The 17,241-nt window shown below is 63.1% G+C and overlaps 2 protein-coding genes across 3 annotated transcripts in view; one reads left to right on the top strand and one right to left on the bottom strand.

Annotated features, from left to right (window-relative positions):
- The window catches only part of SERHL2 (serine hydrolase like 2), a 248,975-nt gene extending 231,987 nt beyond the window's left edge, over positions 1-16,988 (bottom strand). The window contains exons 1-12 of one of the 2 annotated variants that reach the window (XM_056137495.1): positions 16,911-16,988; positions 16,083-16,232; positions 15,876-15,989; positions 15,327-15,368; positions 15,031-15,050; positions 14,443-14,517; positions 13,983-14,092; positions 13,491-13,570; positions 10,930-10,964; positions 7,322-7,404; positions 6,799-6,895; positions 6,332-6,453 (exon numbers count right to left, since the gene is read on the bottom strand). In XM_056137495.1, the coding sequence (XP_055993470.1) occupies positions 6,352-6,453; positions 6,799-6,895; positions 7,322-7,404; positions 10,930-10,964; positions 13,491-13,570; positions 13,983-14,092; positions 14,443-14,517; positions 15,031-15,050; positions 15,327-15,368; positions 15,876-15,989; positions 16,083-16,232; positions 16,911-16,914 (912 nt within the window). In that variant the 5' untranslated portion in view covers positions 16,915-16,988 and the 3' untranslated portion in view covers positions 6,332-6,351. Of the gene's footprint in view, positions 1-6,260; positions 6,454-6,798; positions 6,896-7,321; positions 7,405-10,929; positions 10,965-13,490; positions 13,571-13,982; positions 14,093-14,442; positions 14,518-15,030; positions 15,051-15,326; positions 15,369-15,875; positions 15,990-16,082; positions 16,233-16,910 lie in introns of those variants that run through there. The other variant, XM_056137493.1, reaches the window with a different exon arrangement.
- On the top strand, positions 2,297-6,686 carry RRP7A (ribosomal RNA processing 7 homolog A). Its single transcript, XM_056137497.1, has 7 exons — positions 2,297-2,378; positions 3,700-3,842; positions 4,252-4,377; positions 4,531-4,648; positions 4,771-4,868; positions 4,955-5,153; positions 6,055-6,686. Exons 1-7 carry the CDS (start codon positions 2,297-2,299, stop codon positions 6,138-6,140), a joined length of 852 nt encoding a protein of 283 aa, XP_055993472.1. The 3' UTR covers positions 6,141-6,686.
- Positions 16,989-17,241: the final 253 nt, after the last annotated feature.

The raw sequence follows: 17,241 nt of genomic DNA, 5'->3' as shown, positions 1-17,241 counted from the left end.
TCCTCCCTGGGGCCACACTTGGGCTTGCTCCTGGTCCTAGATCTTGCCCCACAGTATGGCACCATGTTCACAGTGTGGTTACTTATAGTTAGCATCCATGACTGGGCATGGTGTTGCGGGGTAATCTGGAGTCACCTGATTTGGTGACTTTTGATTTGGTTTTGTGGTTGTAAGGATCAAACCCAGGACAGCACACTCAAGGCAAGTGTCCTCCATGGAATTCCCAGCCCCAGCCCATCCTGCTAGACCTCAGAAATGGCTTTTTGAATAGTGGGTGGAAAGGTGACCCCAGGAAACCAGAGAGATCAATAGAGTGAACCTGGCAGAGAGGAGCAAGAAGTCATGGATCAGGTGCTGGAGCGATAGCACAGCGGGTAGGGCGTGGCCGACCCGGGTTCAATTCCCAGCATCCCATATGGTTCACTGAGTGCAGAGCCAGGAGTAACCCCTGTGCATCACCAGGTGTGACCCAAAAAGCAAGAAAAAAAAAGTCATGGGTCTGCCCAGTTTTCTGTCACAGCTGGTGGTGCTGGGGGCTTACTCCACCATGGGCCACTCCTGGTAGTGCCAGGGAATCGCCTCCACTCTTTGGCATCCTGGCCTACACTTCATAGGTAACTGAAGACTGGCCAGAGGCCTTCCTTAAGCAGCAGTGGCAACTGGAGAAGATACAGCACCGATCTCGAAGGCCAGAGATGGAATGGGTGATGTGGAGCTGGCCAGGGCCAGCAGGGTAACGAACGTTGCAAAGGAGGGTCTCGCTGGCCAAACTGCCAGAGCAGGAGCAAGACAGGGAGCTGGACTCTGCAGCCAGCGTCCCCAGGACCACGGCAAGCAGCATCTTGCCTGACGTGTATCAGAAACGGAGACGAGGGGCTAGAGCAATAGTACAGCAAGTGGGACTTTTGCCTTGCATGCGGCCGACCCGGGTTTGATTCCCAGAATCCCATATGGTCCCCCAAACACTGCCAGGAGTAATTCCTGAGTGCAAAGCCAGGAGGAACCCCTGAGCATCGCCGGGTGTGACCCCCCCAAAAAAATGGAGACGATCGACAGCAAGTTGGTACCGTCTGCTAACGGGAAAGCTCAACCCTGCGCTCCCTTCCCAGGTCCGGATGGCTTCCACAGCCAGAGGTCACAGGAGAAGGCAGCAGCGTGCCTCTGAGTGGATCCTGCCTCTAAAGGGTCTGCCAATTGGCAGTGGTGGCAGATGCCCCATTTCTTCCCTGGAGAGATGTATACTGGGGAAGAAGGAACAGCTGTTGAAAGCCGAGTGCCTTCACCGGCAGGGGCAACTGAAGTCTGGGATGTCTGCCATGTTCCCGGCGCGATGGCATACTTTCTAGCTTTCAATCACACCCATACGCTGCCAGTTGGGCTTCCTGGGCCAGCCTCTTCCCAGTCTGTCTCCAGTCTCCACCCAACATCTCAACGCGGGTCCACTGTGAACCCTGGGGTCTGCCTATTTGCCCTGACAACACCATGTAGCAGCTCAAACAGCTAAACCTCAGCCCCCTGGATTTCTCTTTCTCGCTCTAAGCATCTGATGTGCCTGTCAATGCTACTGGGCTTGTTCCAGAACAGAGCCGGGACCAGAGACGGCACAGCGAGGAAGGACAGCACCTGCCTGACACGCAGCCTATCCTGGTTCCATCCCCGTTTCCACACATGGCCCCCGGGTTTTGTTTGGCCTCGAAAGCTAATGGGACTGGGACTGGAGTGATAACACGGCGGGTAGGGCGTTTGCCTTGCACGCAGCTGACGGGGGTTCGATTCCCAGCATCCCATATGGTCCCCAGGGGTAATTCCTGAGTGCAGAGCCAGGAGGAACCCCTGTGCATCGCCAGGTGTAACCCAAAAAGCAAAATAAAATAAAGCAAATGGGACGGTGCCTGGGGGCCAGAGGGATGGTATACAGGTAAGGCACCAGCCTCCGGTGCAGCCCACCTGGCTTGACCATCCCCATACACCCCTAGCATCGCCCGGAGTACTAGGAGTCATCCCTGAGCACCGCCGGATGTGGCCCCTTCCCCTCCGCCCCAAACAAAAGGGTGGGGGACAGTGCCCCAAGTGCTGGGGACCTGGATGAACGACTGAAAAGTCCCTCCCACGTTTATTCGCGCCCTTCGCTGACGTTCTTCGGAGCCGGTGGGTGGCAGTCACTGGCAGCGGCCCTGGAGGAGAGAGAGAGAGGGCGGGCGGGGCTTGCGCGCGTCGGCGTCGTCATGGAAACGCGCCGCCGCCCCGCGCGCCGAACTACAACTCCCAGCAGCCCCCGCGGCTTCCGGTCGGCAAGATGGTGGCGCGCAGAAAGAAGCGTGCGGCGCAGCCGGGCGCCGAGCCCCCCGGGGTCCTCGCGAGCCCGCCGGGCTACTCAGGTGAGGGGCTTGGGGGACGCGGGGCCCGGGGAGGGTCCGGCTCAGCTGGGAAGTGGCCCCGGAAGTTCGCGAGACTCGGGCAGGCGGCGCCGTGCCCGTCTCCGGCTGCTCTGCGGAGTCCGGCCCCGCGTCGCCAGCGGCTCCCGGGGGGTGGGGGGTGGGTGGGGGGTCCCAGCGTGTCGCGCACGACCCCCCCGGGGCGCCCCCGTGTCCGTGTCACCCTCCACTGGTCCTCACCGCGGCGGCTCCTGCTGTGCGTCTGCCCCGCTGCCCGGGCCCGCCCTCCTGTCCGGCTGCGGGAGCTCCCCTGGCAGTGCTCGGGGGGCCGGGGCCGGGCATCCAACCCGCAGTGCGATCGCCCCGGGACCCCCAAATCCCGACTTCTTACCGCGGGCCTGCGTGGCCGACAGGCTCTCTGCCCCTCCGCCTTCCCGCGCCGTCACTCAGCCCTGCCTTGCCGCTCTGCTTCCAGCTTTTGCTTCTTTTTTTTTTTTTTTTGAGGGGGGAGGGGGGAGGGGGGAGGGTCCCACCCGGCGGTGCTCAAGGGTTTATCCCGGCTCATGCACTCAGGAGTCACTCCTGGCGGTGCTCAGGGGACCAAGTGGGATGCTGGGAACCGAACCCGGGTCGACCTTTTTTGTACCAGGCAAATGCCCTCCCCGCAGACAAGTGGGCAGGGCCCACGCGGCCAATCCAGATTCGGTTCCCGGCACCCCACATGGTCCGTCCCCCCCACCCAAGCCGTCCAGGAGTGCTCCCTGAGCACCACCGGGTAGGGCCCCCCCAAACAAAACGAAAATATATGGGAGTGATGGTGATGGTCCAGATAGCCCCTAAAGATACGAGCAGAGGGGCTGGGGCAATAGCACAGCGGGTAGGACATTTGCCTTGCATGCGGCCAAACCGGGTTCGATTCCCAGCATCCCATGTGGTCCCCTGAGCACCGCCAGGAGTAAGTCCTGAGTGCAGAGCCAGGAGTAACCCCTGTGCATCGCCGGGCGTGACCCAAAAAAAAAAAAGTGAGCGGAGGCCCAGTGAGAAGTGAGGACGGCACCTAGAGGCCCAGAGGGGTGACGGTCGGTCCAGGGAAGGTCAGGAAAGGGCCTGGCCGAGGCTGGAGGTCACAGGTGCCGTCAAACTTGTGATCTTCACCCCCAAAAAACAGCCCCAAGTGGCCTTTCCTCATGCTTGATCCCCACCATAACAGTTGACCCCTTCCCCCTGCTGCCATGAGCGACCCCTCCTGGGCCTGGGCAGGGTGTGGCCTGGCACCGGGCGGCTGAGCAGGTGACCCGCTGGCCTCCCCTGCCTCCTATCCTAGCCGTCCCCATCAAGTTCTCCGAGAAGCAGCAGGCGTGCCATCACCTCTACCTGCGAGAGCACCGGGTCCGGGAGGGTGCCCGCTCGGCCTGGCCGCAGAAGCGCACCCTCTTTGTCCTCAACGTGCCCCCATACTGCACGGAGGTGAGTCGAGGGCTGGCAGGGCCCGCGGCACAGCTGGGTACCCCAGCACCGCCAGGTGGTGTGGCCCCAAGTGTGATGAGGTGGGGAACTTCCCGAAGGGGCGGTAGGGGAGATCTCTCCAGCCCTCTCTTGGGAGGGGTGTCCCCTAAAAATAACAGCGAACAGGGGCTGGAACCATAGCACAGTGGGGTGGGCATTTGCCCTGCACACGGCAGTCCTGGGTTTGATCCCCGGCATCCCGTAGGGTCCCCCGAGCACCGCCAGGGGTAATTCCTGAGTGCAGAGCCAGGAGGAACCCCTGAGCATCGCTGGGTGTGACCCAAAAAGCAAAAAAAAAAGCAATAACAGCAAACAGCCCTTCACTGAGGGTGGGCTCCTGGGGGCTTCTCACGCGCCTTCCCTGCGGCAGGAGGCCCTGGGCCGCCTCCTGGCCCCCTGCGGGTCCGTCCAGTCTGTGGAGCTGCGGGAGAAGCCGGACCTGGCCGAGGGCCCCCAGGAGCCCAAGTCGGTGTTTTTCCACCCCAGGCCTGTTCCGGTGAGGCTCTGGGTGCCGGGCGGGTCCCTCATGGGCAGGGCTGGGGGCGGGGGGGGGGGTCTGCCTCCCGCCCTGCCAAGGCCCCCTGTGCCCCCTGGTCCTCGCGCGGGGCTCTTTGTGCCCACCGGCAGCTCACTCCTGTCCCCCTCCCAGGGCTTCCGGGTCGCCTACGTGCAGTTCCAGAAGGCGCAGGGGGTGCGGGCCGCCCTGGCGCTGCAGGGCCCGCTGCTGGTGTCCACCGAGAGCCACCCCGTGCCCAGCGGCGTTCACAGTCAGTGTGCGGGGGGCGGGGGGGCGGGCGGAGGCGAGGGCCCGGCCTGCCCGGGGAGGAGGGTCTCCGGGGACCCCCAGGCGCGCCCCGGCAGCCCCGCGCGCGCCTGCTTCTGAACGCAGAGTGGATCCGGGACTACGCCGACTCCGTGCTGGACCCCCAGGCCCTGCAGGCGGAGGTGGACGCCTTCATGGAGGCCTACGACCGGAAGACGGCCGAGGTGGGGCGGGGGGCGCCCCTCGGCTGGGGGGGGGGGGCGGCGGGGGGCGGCAGGCCAGCCCCCGCCCATGCCCCGCGTGCCCGCAGGAGGAGGCCCAGGCCAGGGCGGAGGAGGGCGTCCCCGACGAGGAGGGCTGGGTGAAGGTGACGCGCCGCGGCCGCCGGCCCGGGCTGCCCCGCACCGAGGCGGCCAACCTGCGCGTGCTGGAGCGCGAGCGGCGCAAGCGGGCGCGCAAGGAGCTGCTCAACTTCTACGCCTGGCAGCACCGCGAGTCCAAGATGGAACGTGAGCGCGCCCCGGGCCGCGGGCGGGGGCACCTGGAGCTGGGGGGGGGCGCCGAGCAGCGGGACCCCGGGCGGGAGGTACCCAGGGCGCGGGGCGCGCAGAGCAGCGGGACCCCGGGCGGGAGGTACCCAGGGCGCGGGGCGCGCAGAGCAGCGGGACCCCGGGCGGGAGGTGCCCAGGGCGCGGGGGGGCGCCGAGCAGCGGGACCCCGGGCGGGAGGTACCCAGGGCGCGGGGCGCGCAGAGCAGCAGGTCTGTGACGGGGGGGGGCACCCAAGGCGCGCGGGGGGTACAGAGCACCCAGGGCGCGGGGGTGGGGGGCGCAGAGTAGCAGGACTGTGACCCTGGAGGGGATGGGAGGCACCCAAGGCACTGGGGGAAGGGCGCAGAGCACCCAGGGTGCCGGGGGCGCCAAGCAGCAGGACCCCGGGCGGGAGGTACCCAGGGCGCGGGGCGCGCAGAGCAGCAGGTCTGTGACCCAGGGGGAATGGGGAGCACCCAAGGCGGGAGGTGGGGGACGCAGAGCAGCAGGACTGTGACCCCGAGGGGGAGGGGAGGCACCCAAGGCGCGCGGGGAGGCGCAGAGCAGCGGGACCCCGAGCGGGAGGTCCCCAAGGTGCAGGGGGTGCAGAGCAGCAGGTCTGTGACCCCTGGGTGGGGGGAAGAGGAGGCACCCAAGGTGCACAGGGGCGCAGAGCACCCAGGGCGCGGGGGGCGCCGAGCTGCAGGACCGCGACCCTGTGGGGAGCCGGGCACCCCGCTGCCCGCTACTGGGGCGCCCGGGCCGGGAGGTGGGCGCTGCTGAACCCCCCTCCCCCATCCCCACGCGGCGGGTGATGCCTGGGGTGCGCGGGGCACTCGGGCTGACCCGGCCGTGCCCTCTGCCCCCCGCTCCCCCCCAGACCTGGCGCAGCTGCGCAAGAAGTTCGAGGAGGACAAGCAGCGCATCGAGCTGATGCGGGCGCAGCGCAAGTTCCGGCCCTACTGAGCCGCCGCGAGTGGCCGCCAGGGGCCGCGCGCCCAGCACCGAGACTCCCCGGGGCTGCCCGGGCCGGACTGTTGGGCGCCTTTGCCCCCAGGTCCCTGAGTGAGGCCTCGAGAACGGGACGGGAACTTTATTGTCATCCCCCAGGGGTGGCAGGGGCCAGGGCCAGTCTCCCTCCAGCCACGCCCCAGGACCCCCGCCTCGGGGTCCGCCCTCACTCCTTGCTCTGCAAGAAGCTGCCCACGGCCCCCGCCACGGCCTCCGGCTGGTTCATGTGCACGTAGTGGTTTCCGGTCACTTCCACGAACTGGAACCGCTGCAGGATGAACACGTGGTCAGTCAGCGGGGCGGGGCAGGGGGCCACCGGCCACGCTCTGCTCCGGCCGGCCACAGGCCCCTCAGCCCCCCCCCCCAGGCGTGCCACGCTTCTGGGGACCCCAACACCAGGCCGGAGAGCAGGTGTTCTTTGGGGGGTGGGCGGGATGCAGGGACCCATCCCCACCCTGGACAGCCCTTGGGGGGAGAGCCAACCTCCCCCCAAGCAGGGACGCAGGACAGTAAACTCGGGCACTGCCAACAATAGTGTGTCCTGTGCTGATTGTCTCAGGACACCCCCCCCCCCAGCGTTCGGGGCCTGCCCCCCGCGGCCCCACGCCCCCACCTCTCTGAGGATGGATCTCAGCGTCTCAAGCATGAACTGCATCGGCTCCCGGTCAGTGTCGTGCTCTCGCCTTACGTCATAAAAGCCCTGGGTCGCTCTGGGGAGTGGAGGGGGGCAGGGGTCAGTCCTGACCACAGAATGAGGAGTGAGTCCCGAGCACAGCCAGGAGTGAGCCCCGAGCACAGAGCCAGGAATGAGCCCCGAGCACAGAGCCGGGAGTCACCCCTGAGCACAGAGCTGGGAGTCAGCCCCGAGCACAGAGCCAGGAGTCAGCCCTGAGCACTGCTGGATGAGACCCAGAAACAGAAGGAGCTGGGGAGGCGGCTTCCATGGTTGGAGCACATGCTTGGTGGGAGTTGGGGCTTGGGAGGGAGTGGACCCCAGCCCCAAGACCACCGCGTCCCCTGAGCAGAGCCAGGTGTCCAGGGCACACATGCACAGACCAGGCACAGTGACCCAGCCCGTCCCGCGGGGAGCAGGGGACCCCCACGGCAGGCAGCCCCGGGGGTCAGCGCAGACCTACTTGATGAGGAGGAGGCGGGCCTGAAGCTTCCCTATGGCCTGCACGAACAGCTCCCGGCTCACGAAGTCGAAGCTGTGCTCTGGCTGTGGACACGGAGGCAGCTGAGCCCTCCCCGCGAGCACCGGAAGAGCGAGCAGGGCTAAGCCCTGACCCCCCCCCCCCCAGGCCAGAGATGGCCTGGCCCCCACCCGCCCTCCTTCCCGGCTCCCCTACACTGGAAATTGTGCGGCTGCTCAGGGTTCTGAGGCCCCACCAGGAGCGACCTCTCAGCAATGCTGGATGTGGTCCCCAAAACAAAACTTCTGATGAAAACACACACACACATCCCAGCCATTGTCAGTTAAAGTGACCCGGATGCTTCCCCTGAGATTGTGCCCATAGCACCCGCAAGGTCTGATGACCCCCCAGTGGCTGGACAGATGCCCCAGGAAGCCAGTGCAAGGGTTAAACAGGCGCCTCCAGAAGATAATTACGTGGCGGCTGGAGCAGTAGCACACCGGGTGGGGCGTTTGCCTTGCACGCGGCCGACCCAGGTTCGATTCCCAGCAGCCCATAGGGTCCCCTGAGCACTGCCGGGAGTGATTTCTGAGTGCAGAGCCAGGAGTAACCCCAGTGCATCGCCGGGTGTGATCCCCCCAAAAAAAACGGGGGGCCGGAGCGATAGCATAGTGGGTAGGGTATTTGCCTTACATGCGGCCAGCCCGGTTTCGATCCCCGGCATCCCATATGGATCCCATGGATGTATGTATCCCATATGGAGCAATTCCTGAGTGCAAAGCCAGGAGTAAGGTCTGAGCATTGCTGGGTGTGACCCAAAAAGTAAACCAAAAAAAAAAAAAAACCGGAAAACAATTACGAGTCACTGCCAGCAGCTGCCAGGAGAGGGCGGCAGACCTCGACTCCGCAGGGACCATGGTGGGGGCCAGGCCCTGCCCACTGCACTCACTGCCCACCGCCCGCGCCCCTTTTGCCTCTTCTGCTCAGCGCTTCACAGTGGACTTGCTGGATCTCACAGCAGTCCCCATTCGGGGCTTGGGGGATGTGGGGGGGGGGCTACTTCCAGCGGTGCTTTGAGTCCCAGCTTCAGGTGCTGGAGACCACAGGGGTCACCCGTGCACGGCCAGCACACGGGGTTCAGGGGTTACGACACCTTCACCCGGGTCACTGCGCTCCTGCGACCTTGAAGAAGCGTTGCGCAATGTCCCCACTGTGGCACCCGAGTTTGCACCCGGTGATGCCACCCACGAAAAGCAGAGTCAAAGGGACCCCAGGGGTCAAAAATGAGCCCAGGGACTGGAGCAATAATAGTACAACGGGTAGGATATTTGCCTTGCACACAGCCGACCCAAGTTCGATTCCTAGCATCCCATATATGGCCCCCTGAGCACCGCCAGGAGTAATTCCTGAGTGCAGAGCCAGGAGGAACCCCTGAGCATCGCCGGGTGGGACCCAAAAAGCCAAAAAAAAAAAAAAAAAAAGAGCCTGACCACGAGGGGGCGCTGAGGGGCTCCACTTGCCCGTAAGAAAGATTCCTGAGCACAGGGCCAGGAGTAAGCACACTCTTGAGCACCGCTGGGTGTGACCCAAAACGAACCAAACCACCATGCCCAAAGGGGAAGAATTCAGGCACAGGAAAAAAGGGAAGTTTGGACCCACGCAGGGCAAGCAGTTGAGGGCTTGGTGGGGGGGGGCCGGAGCCTTGACCGGGGTTGGTAAGAGGCTGGAGGGCTGTTCCAACACCACCCGGCTCAGGCCAGCTGCCAGGGGGTGAAAATCAAAAAAACCCCAGACCAGTATACAGGGGTTGTTGGGGGTAGAGAATGGGCACTGGTGAAGGTGCGGGTGTTTCATTGTCTGGCTGAGACTTAGACCCGAAAGCTTTGTAACTGCTCTCACAGTGATTCAATAAATAAAATTATAAAAAAAATTAAGGTGGAGTTCATGCACAATTCAATCAGCTAATCGGTGGCTGAATAAATAGCAGTACCCCTACATAAAAAAAGAAAAAAAATCCCCCAGACCTGGCGCTGACGGAAGGCAGAGGTTTGCACCTGCGGGCGCAGAAGCCAAGGAGACAGGGTGGGGAGCCGTGGGCGCATGTTGGATATTAACCCCGAGTACTTTAGGCTTAGTCAGTGAAATTGCTCTCTTCCTCCTCCCAGAGAAACTTACAGTGCTCTTAACAGCGCCTCCAACCCCCTGGGTTTATCTTGAACCTTTCCTTTGTCGTTAGTTACTACAGCCCTCAAGTCTGCCTTGGTTACCTGTAAGTCAAAACTTCTGGTGATTCTGGACTTCGTATTTGCTTTTCTATTTCCCCTATGACCCTTTCCTATTTTTCACTCTAAAGCAATGTTCTTTGCTTAAGCACGAAAAGACCATTAATGCTGTGCATTAATTAGTTGGGAGTAACTGACTGAAATATATCTACTTCCTGGGCATCTGTCATAATTACTTGACTCAGGCCTCGGTTGCCATAGTTCCTAATGCCCCACAAGGAGAGGTCCCGCTATGGGATAGGGACAGGTCTGGGGCAAGTGGCGAAGCTACCCCAGCATCGAAATGGAACAATCTAGAAAGCATAAAAGCAGATCTTGGTGCAAGCTGCTATGACTTAAGAGACAGGAACAAATTTGTAAGTCTACAACTGTACCTCATTGGTGTTTCACTAATAAAAATTAAAAAAAAAAAAAGAGGATGGGGCCGGAGCGATAGCATAGCGGGGAGGGCGTTTGCCTTGCACGCGGCCGATCTGGGTTCGATCCCCGGCATCCCATATGGTCCCCCAAGCACCGCCAGGAGTAATTACTGAGTGTAGAGCCAAGAGGAACCCCTGAGCATCGCTGGGTGTGACCCAAAAAGCAAAAAAAAAAAACAAAACACAAAGACAGGACCCCCATGAGGAAGGAAGAGCTAAACCGGCCTGAGGACCTAGTCCAGGATTTACGATAGAAGCCCAGCCTTGTGGGATGGCCTTGCCCTCGGAGCCCAGAGAACCAAGTGTTGGAATCTTTGTCTCTTACTGTGTTTATCCACATAACTGCAAGTATTAAGAAGAGGAGACAGAGCGTCTCCTTGAGTTAATCCCCCCCAAAAGAATTGTCTCCACTGGGGCTGGAGCAACAGCACAGCGGGGAGGGCATTTGCCTTGCACGCGGCTGACCTGGGTTCGATTCCCAGCATCCCATATGGTCCCCCGAGCACAGTAATTCCTGAGTGCATGAGCCAGGAGTAACCCCTGTGCATTACCGGGTGTGACCCAAGAAGAAAAAAAAAGAGAGAATTGTCCCCAACTGCTTTGCCCCTGTAAATGATCAATCCATGTGCAGCCCCATACCTCAATCCCACCCTCCCAGATGTCCTGTAAGTATGCCAACAGCCCTGCACTAAACAGGTCACTTGGACCACCCGTCTGTGGTCCCCTGCCCCTGCTCCTCTGCTGGGGAGGCCGGGGAGGCGGGGCACCGGACGTACATGTCGTGCACCCACCCATGAACTCACAGCGGGGGAGAGTGGGCAACAGCTGTGGGCACTTTGGGGAGGGGCAGGGAGCAGCCGTGGGCATGGGCGCCGAAGGGACAGGCGGGCGGGGCAGTGACTGTACTCACCAGGGCGATCCTGCGGTCTCTGTTCAGCACCACACCTAAGGACGAAGCACAGAGCATACTCAGTGACAGCGTGCGGGGGGGGGGGGGGGAGAGAGGGGAGACCGCCCCCCCCATCCTCCTTCTGTAACTGCACTTGGCGCAACTCCTGGCGTATGTGAGGGGACCCACCCTCGGCGCATGTCCTCTGCCCGCTGACCCCTCCCCACAGCTGGCCTGGCCGCAGGACAGTGCACCCCAGCGGGGGACAGCGGGGGTCAGTCGGGAGGGGGTCAGACACCTGCAAGCGAGAGTTCCTAACCCTTGGACTGTGGTTTGGGGAGCACAGCGGCTTCCGGCCTGGCAAGGTCTCAGGCACCCTCCCGTCCCTTCTCGGAGATGTTTATTTGGAGCTGCGGCCCCAGGGCAGCCTGGAGGCGGCCCAAGGCTGCGCTCACACCTCGCAGGTCTGCGGTCTGGTTCAAGGCCACGTGCGGCCCATGACCAGAGCAGCAGCCGTGGGACCGGACGCGAGCTCCCACACCAGGGCGCAGACACTGTCCTCCAACCTACGCCCCCCCCCCGAGCCCCTCAAGCTCCCCACACACGCCACAGCCTGGCTGCCGCCTCCCGTGACGAGTGGCGTCTGGGCCCGGGTCTCTGGCCCACCCTCCCCACACACACACACACACACACACACACACACACACACACACACTCTCCCTGCAGCCACGCTCTGCAGGTGCACTAATTTTGCTTTGTTTGTTTGGACGACCTGTTTGGGGTCCCACCCAGCTGTGCTCAGGGCTTACTCCTGGCCCTGTGCTCACAGGGGCTCAGAGGACCACACGCAACACAAGTGTCAGCCGCGTGCAAGATGTCTTAACCCCTGAACTTTGGATTCTGGTTTGGTTTGGGGGCCACATCTGTCAGTGCTCAGGGATCACTCCTGGTGGGACCATATGAGGTGCCGGAGATAGAACCAGTGTCAGCTGCTTGTAAGGCCAGGTGCCAGGCTGGAATAGTAGTACAGCGGCTAAGGCGTTTACCTTGCGTGCCGTCAACTACAAGGATTCAAACCCCCCTTCCCCATGAAGTCCCCCGAGACCTGCTAGGAGTGAGCCCTGAGCACAGTCAGGAGTGAGCTCTCAGCACAGAGCCGGGAGTGACCCTGAGCACAGAGTGACCCTGAGCACATAGCCAGGAATGATCCTGAGCACAGAGCCAAGAGTCAGCCCCGAGCACAGAGCCAGGAGTCAGCCCTGAGCACTGAGCCAGGAGTCAGCCCTGAGCACTGAGACAGGAGTCATCCCTGAGCACGGAGCCAGGTGTCAGCCCCAAGTACAGAGCCGAGAGTCAGCCCCGAGCACAGAGCCGGGAGTGAGCCCTGAGTACCACCAGGTATGGCCCCAACACCAAAAATTCCCCAAAAAAAGAAAGACAAGGGCTGGAGCGATAGCACAGCGGGTAGGACGTTTGCCTTGTATGTGGTCGACCCGGGTTCGATTCCCAGCATCCCGTAGGGTCCCCCGAGCACCACCAGAAGTAATTCCTGAGTAGCATGAGCCAGTAGTAACCCCTGTGCATCGCCGGTTGTGACCCCCCCCCCAAAAAAAAAAGAAAGAAAGACGAATGCCTTAAGCCCTTTCATACTGCTCAGGTCCTAGTCCAACTTTTTACAAGAGGTGGCTGGAAGCTGTCAGCCCCTCGCTGCACCGGGATCCAACTGGTGTTTCCCAGAGGACCGAGCGGTGCCCCTGCAGACCCCTAAACCTCCAGGGGGAGCTGGGACCTGAGCGCTGAGCCGCTGATCGGCTCTTCTAGCCGGGAAGGGCTCAGTGTGGATTAGCCCGTTGCTAGCCCTTGCCCGGGCCCTCCTCTCTCCAGGAGGGGTTGGCGGGGAGGGGCAGTAACTCAGATCCCAGGAGCGGGAGTCAAACTGGCAGCCTGAGGCCCCTCGCAGGTCAGAAATACAACATCCTGCTTCTCTTGAACGACAGGAGAGCCTGGACTGTGGGAACCGGCACTTGGGCCGCGTGCAAGGCCAGCGCCCTCCCTGCTGCCCCAAGGCTCTGGCCCTTGCATGTTCACATTAAAAAGCCTCCACAGGGCTGGAGCCATAGCACAGCAGGGAGGGAATTGGCCTTGCACACAGCCGACCCGGGTTCGATTCCCAGCATCCCCTAGGGACCCCCGAGCACCACCAGGAGTGATTCCTGAGTGCAAAGCCAGGAGGGACCCCTGAGCATCGCCGGGTGTGACCCCCCCCCAAAAAAAAGAAAAAAGTCTCTGTGGGGGGCCAGAGTGACAGTCTAGCGGCGAAGGCATTTCCCTTGCATTCGGCCAACTCGAGTTCGATTCCCAGCATCCCATAGGGTCCCCCGAGCACCACCAGGAGTGATTCCTGAGCGCAGAGCCAGGAGGGACCCCTGAGCATGGCCTGGTGTGGCCCCACCACCCAGAAAAAAAAAAAGCCTCGACAAAGCCATTTAGTGCACAGTCACTCCCAGTGACCAGTGAGTGCAGCTGTGCCTCAGTTTCTCCTGCATTCAGAGGAAACGGCACGGACGGTGGCGGCGGCTCACCTGTGGCCACCTGGGTGGTCCCCCTTTTCAGGAGGAGCTCCCCACTCTCCTTCCCCACGTGGCTGTTGTTCTTCAGGAACCTGCGGAGACAGGCCCGGGAGAGGGAGGGGGGCTGGAGGGAGGGTGGAGGGAGGGCAGCCCTCCCCACCAAGGGCCCAGATGGCACCCCCAGGGGCCAACGGCTGGGCTCATTCACAGGCACCAGCCACCGGCATCACCCCTGGCCTGGGGCACCCTGCCAAGCGCCGGAAGTACCAAAGCAAACACTGCGGTCACAGGCGGCGTCACCTGCCAGGGAGATGTCACCTGCCAGGGAGGCGGCAGCTGCCAAGGGGGCCCGGCCAGGCAGAAGGAGCCCCGGGAGGGGAGTCAGGGAGGGTCAGGACAGAAAGCTGCAGAGGTGGGGGGGAGCCAGCAGGGGTGCTCACATGCTCCCGCGCGTGTGCTGTTTGTCAGGAGGGACCTCGGGGACCCCGAGGGGCAGACACTCACCCCTGAAGCATCTCCTGGGGGCTGAGCACGCTGGGTGGCCTCGGGGACGCCTCCACCCGCAGCATGTGCTCCAAGGCCTTGCGCTTATACGTCAGCAGGTTCCCCATCTCCTGCGGGTGGGGGGGCTCCGGTGGGCGGGCTGGACCCCTGCATATGCCTCCTACCCAGCGCCCCCCCCTCCCCGAGTCCAGCCAGCCCCTCCACCTGCATCCTCGGGGCTCATTCTGTCCCCCCCACCCAAAGGAGGCCGGTCACCAACCATGATTCGGGGCACGCTGTCAGCCCGGGGCAGGGAAGGCGACCCCCTCCCCCACCAAGCCCCTTGCACTCCCGCCCTGGACAGCCCGGCTGCTATTCTGGGGCTCCCAGCTGGCTCCCCTGTGCTGGGGCTGACCCTCTTTCCCAGGCCGCCCTCCCCCCGGCTGCCGGCCCCTCATAGGAGATGGGGCCGCGTTCTTACGTGACTGTCCAGCACGAACGGCGAGGAGTCCAGCAGCACCAGCTTGTCCACCATCTCCGGGAAGATGCAGGAGAACTGGGCGCACAGAGAGCTGAGCCCGAGCGTGATGCAGACCCAAGCTCCCAGCCACAGGGGACTCTCCCGGGGAGCACGGCCCTCTCGGGGACCTTCCCAGGGAGCACTGCACTCTCAGGGGACTCTCCCGGGGAGCATTGCACTCTCAGGGGACTCTCCCAGGGAGCACTGCACTCTCAGGGGACTCTCCCGGGGAGCACTGCACTCTCAGGGGACTCTCCCGGGGAGCACTGCACTGTCAGGGGACTCTCCCGGGGAGCACTGCACTCTCAGGGGACTCTCCCGGGGAGCACTGCACTCTCAGGGGACTCTCCCAGGGAGCACTGCACTCTCGGGGAGTGCTTCCAGGGAGCACTGCCCTCTCAGGAGACCCCCCCCCACGTCCACACTCATCATCCCCACATTCTGCAAGGCAAACTGGCCTTAGCAAGGGAATAAGCGGGTGGCTTAAAACTTGGGGTGACGTCCCCTCCACTCCTGCACCCCACCTGCAACCGATCGCTGGTGACTCACCATTCCGCCCACAATGCCACCTGCAGAAGAGCAGCAGGCTGACATTCCCAGGCACCCCCAAAGCTGGCGGCCCCCCTGCCCCAGCCCAGGGACCTGGCCTCCTCCCCCACCAGTGCAAGAGGTTGTTAAACTTTGGGCATCCCCCCAGGGCGGTGGCCTGGCCCGGGAGAACTGCTTGAGCTAGACCTGGGGTCGAGGGTCCGACCTGAGGAGGCCCTCTCACTCCACAGGGGGGCAGAGGAGTGTGGGAGACCGCCCCGGGGGAAGGGGGCCCCGGTTCCAGCAGGGGGCCTCACCAAAGCTGTGGCCCATAAGGGAAGCACGGTCCCACTTCAAGGCTGCAAGGACAGAGCATGTCGGGGTCAGCCCTGCGCCCGGGTGGTCGGAATCGCTCCCCAGCATGCATGGAGCTCCCGAGGTCAGCGGAGAGGGGCCCCGGCTCCAATGCAGAGGGATGGGGGGTCCCCAGGAGAAGTGCGCTCTTCTTGGCAACCCTCCCGAAATCAGCCAAGTCACCCACAAACTTCCAGTACACCCAGGTCAGGCCAGCGTGGCCCTTTGATCAGCACCCCAACTCCAACGACCAGAGGGGATCTCTGTCCCAGAGCAACCCCACACACATGCACACACACAAACACACATGACACACATGCATGCACACATGCACACAAACGCATGTGCTCACACACACATGTACAAGCACACACATATACACGCATGATGCACACATACACACATGACACACACATACATACACACATGCACGCGCACACACATGCACTCACACGTGTACTTGTGTGTGCACACACACACATACACACGCGCGTGCCGGGTTCCCAACTCACCAGCCATGACGCGCCGGACCTCACTCACAAAGTTTTGGTGATAATACGGTAACCCTGGGTTGTAATGGGACGAGAGCCCGTGACCCCCGAAATCCATGGCCACGTAGTAGAAGTCTGGGACAGAGATAAGGCGGGGGGAGAGGCGTCTGCTGGGGTCCCTCCGGCCCCTCCTCTCTCCCGCGGTCCAGCCCCCTGGCCCAGCCCCACCTTTCGGGAGCAGAGGGATGAGTCTGTCAAAGGAGTTGGCGTTGTCCAGCCAGCCATGCAGGCAGAGAACCGGGGGGCTCTGCTGGGAGCCCCAGGCCTTGGCCGCGATGTGGCCCCAGGGCACGGCCAGCTTCAGCTCTGAGATTAGACCTGGAAGAGAGGGTCTCTGCTCGCTCCTAGGACCCCCTCTTTGTGCATGAAGCCGCACTTCCCCAGCCCCTCCTGTAGCTGCTGAGGGGAGCCCAGGGGCCCAGAGGGAACCTGGGCAGAGCTTCCTGGCAGAACTTTCTAGAAAGGGTCAGGAGGGTTGGTGGGCCCTGGGCTCTGCCACTTGCTGGCTGTGTGACGTGGTGAGCAAGACACTGAAACTCCTGAGCCTCAGTTTCCTTTTCTGTCACACTGGAATAAGCAGGAATAACCCAGGCCACCACTTTCTAAGCAGCTGGGGTGGCCGGTGCCCTGCGATGTGGTCAGCTGGGGCTGACCGGCTGGGGAAGGTGAGGCAGAGGAAGGGGCGGCCGCACCCAAGGTCACGCGGGAATCGGGGGAGGAGAAGCCAGCCCGGGGGGAGGAGCCCGACATGGGGGGCCTGGCAGCCAGCTGGGCGTGCCAGCTCCCGCACTCCTGCCCCGGGAGTCCCCATACCACGTGCGGCCACCCCACCTCCACCGCGGGCCTTCATCCGCCCCAGGGGCGGCCCCCCATCCCGCCTTCTCCAAACAGGTGGAGGGTGGGGAGCAAGTTGTGCGCGCCCGCCCCGCAGCCCACTCCCGTCTAAAAGTCCCTGGAGGGAAAAACAAGAAAAGGTCCACGGCAGTGGCTTTTCACCCATTGCTCTCGTCCAGCAGTCTCACTCCTTGCTTGACCTGCAGATCACGCCCTGGGAAAGGGACAAGCTAAGCCCCGGGCCCCGCCCCTGCCGGCCGCTTATAGGCCCAGCTCCTTGAACGGCCCGCCCCTTCTAGCCGTCCCTTCCGGCCTCCGATAGGCCCGCTCTCTGGACGGCCCGCCCCCTCGAGGCTCCGCCCCTCCCCAGTCTTTTCCCCTAGGCCCCGCCCTAGCAGAGGCCCCGCCTATCCTGGCCGGCTCCGTCTAGGCTCCGCCCCGCCCCTAGCAGGCCGGGTCTAGGCCCCGCCCCAACAGATCCCGTCGTGCGGGG

Source organism: Sorex fumeus, unplaced genomic scaffold, assembly GCF_029834395.1.
Source record: "Sorex fumeus unplaced genomic scaffold, SorFum_2.1 ptg000125l, whole genome shotgun sequence".
Classification (NCBI taxonomy): Eukaryota; Metazoa; Chordata; class Mammalia; order Eulipotyphla; family Soricidae; genus Sorex; species Sorex fumeus.
This window is presented reverse-complemented; position numbering and strand designations above follow the sequence as displayed.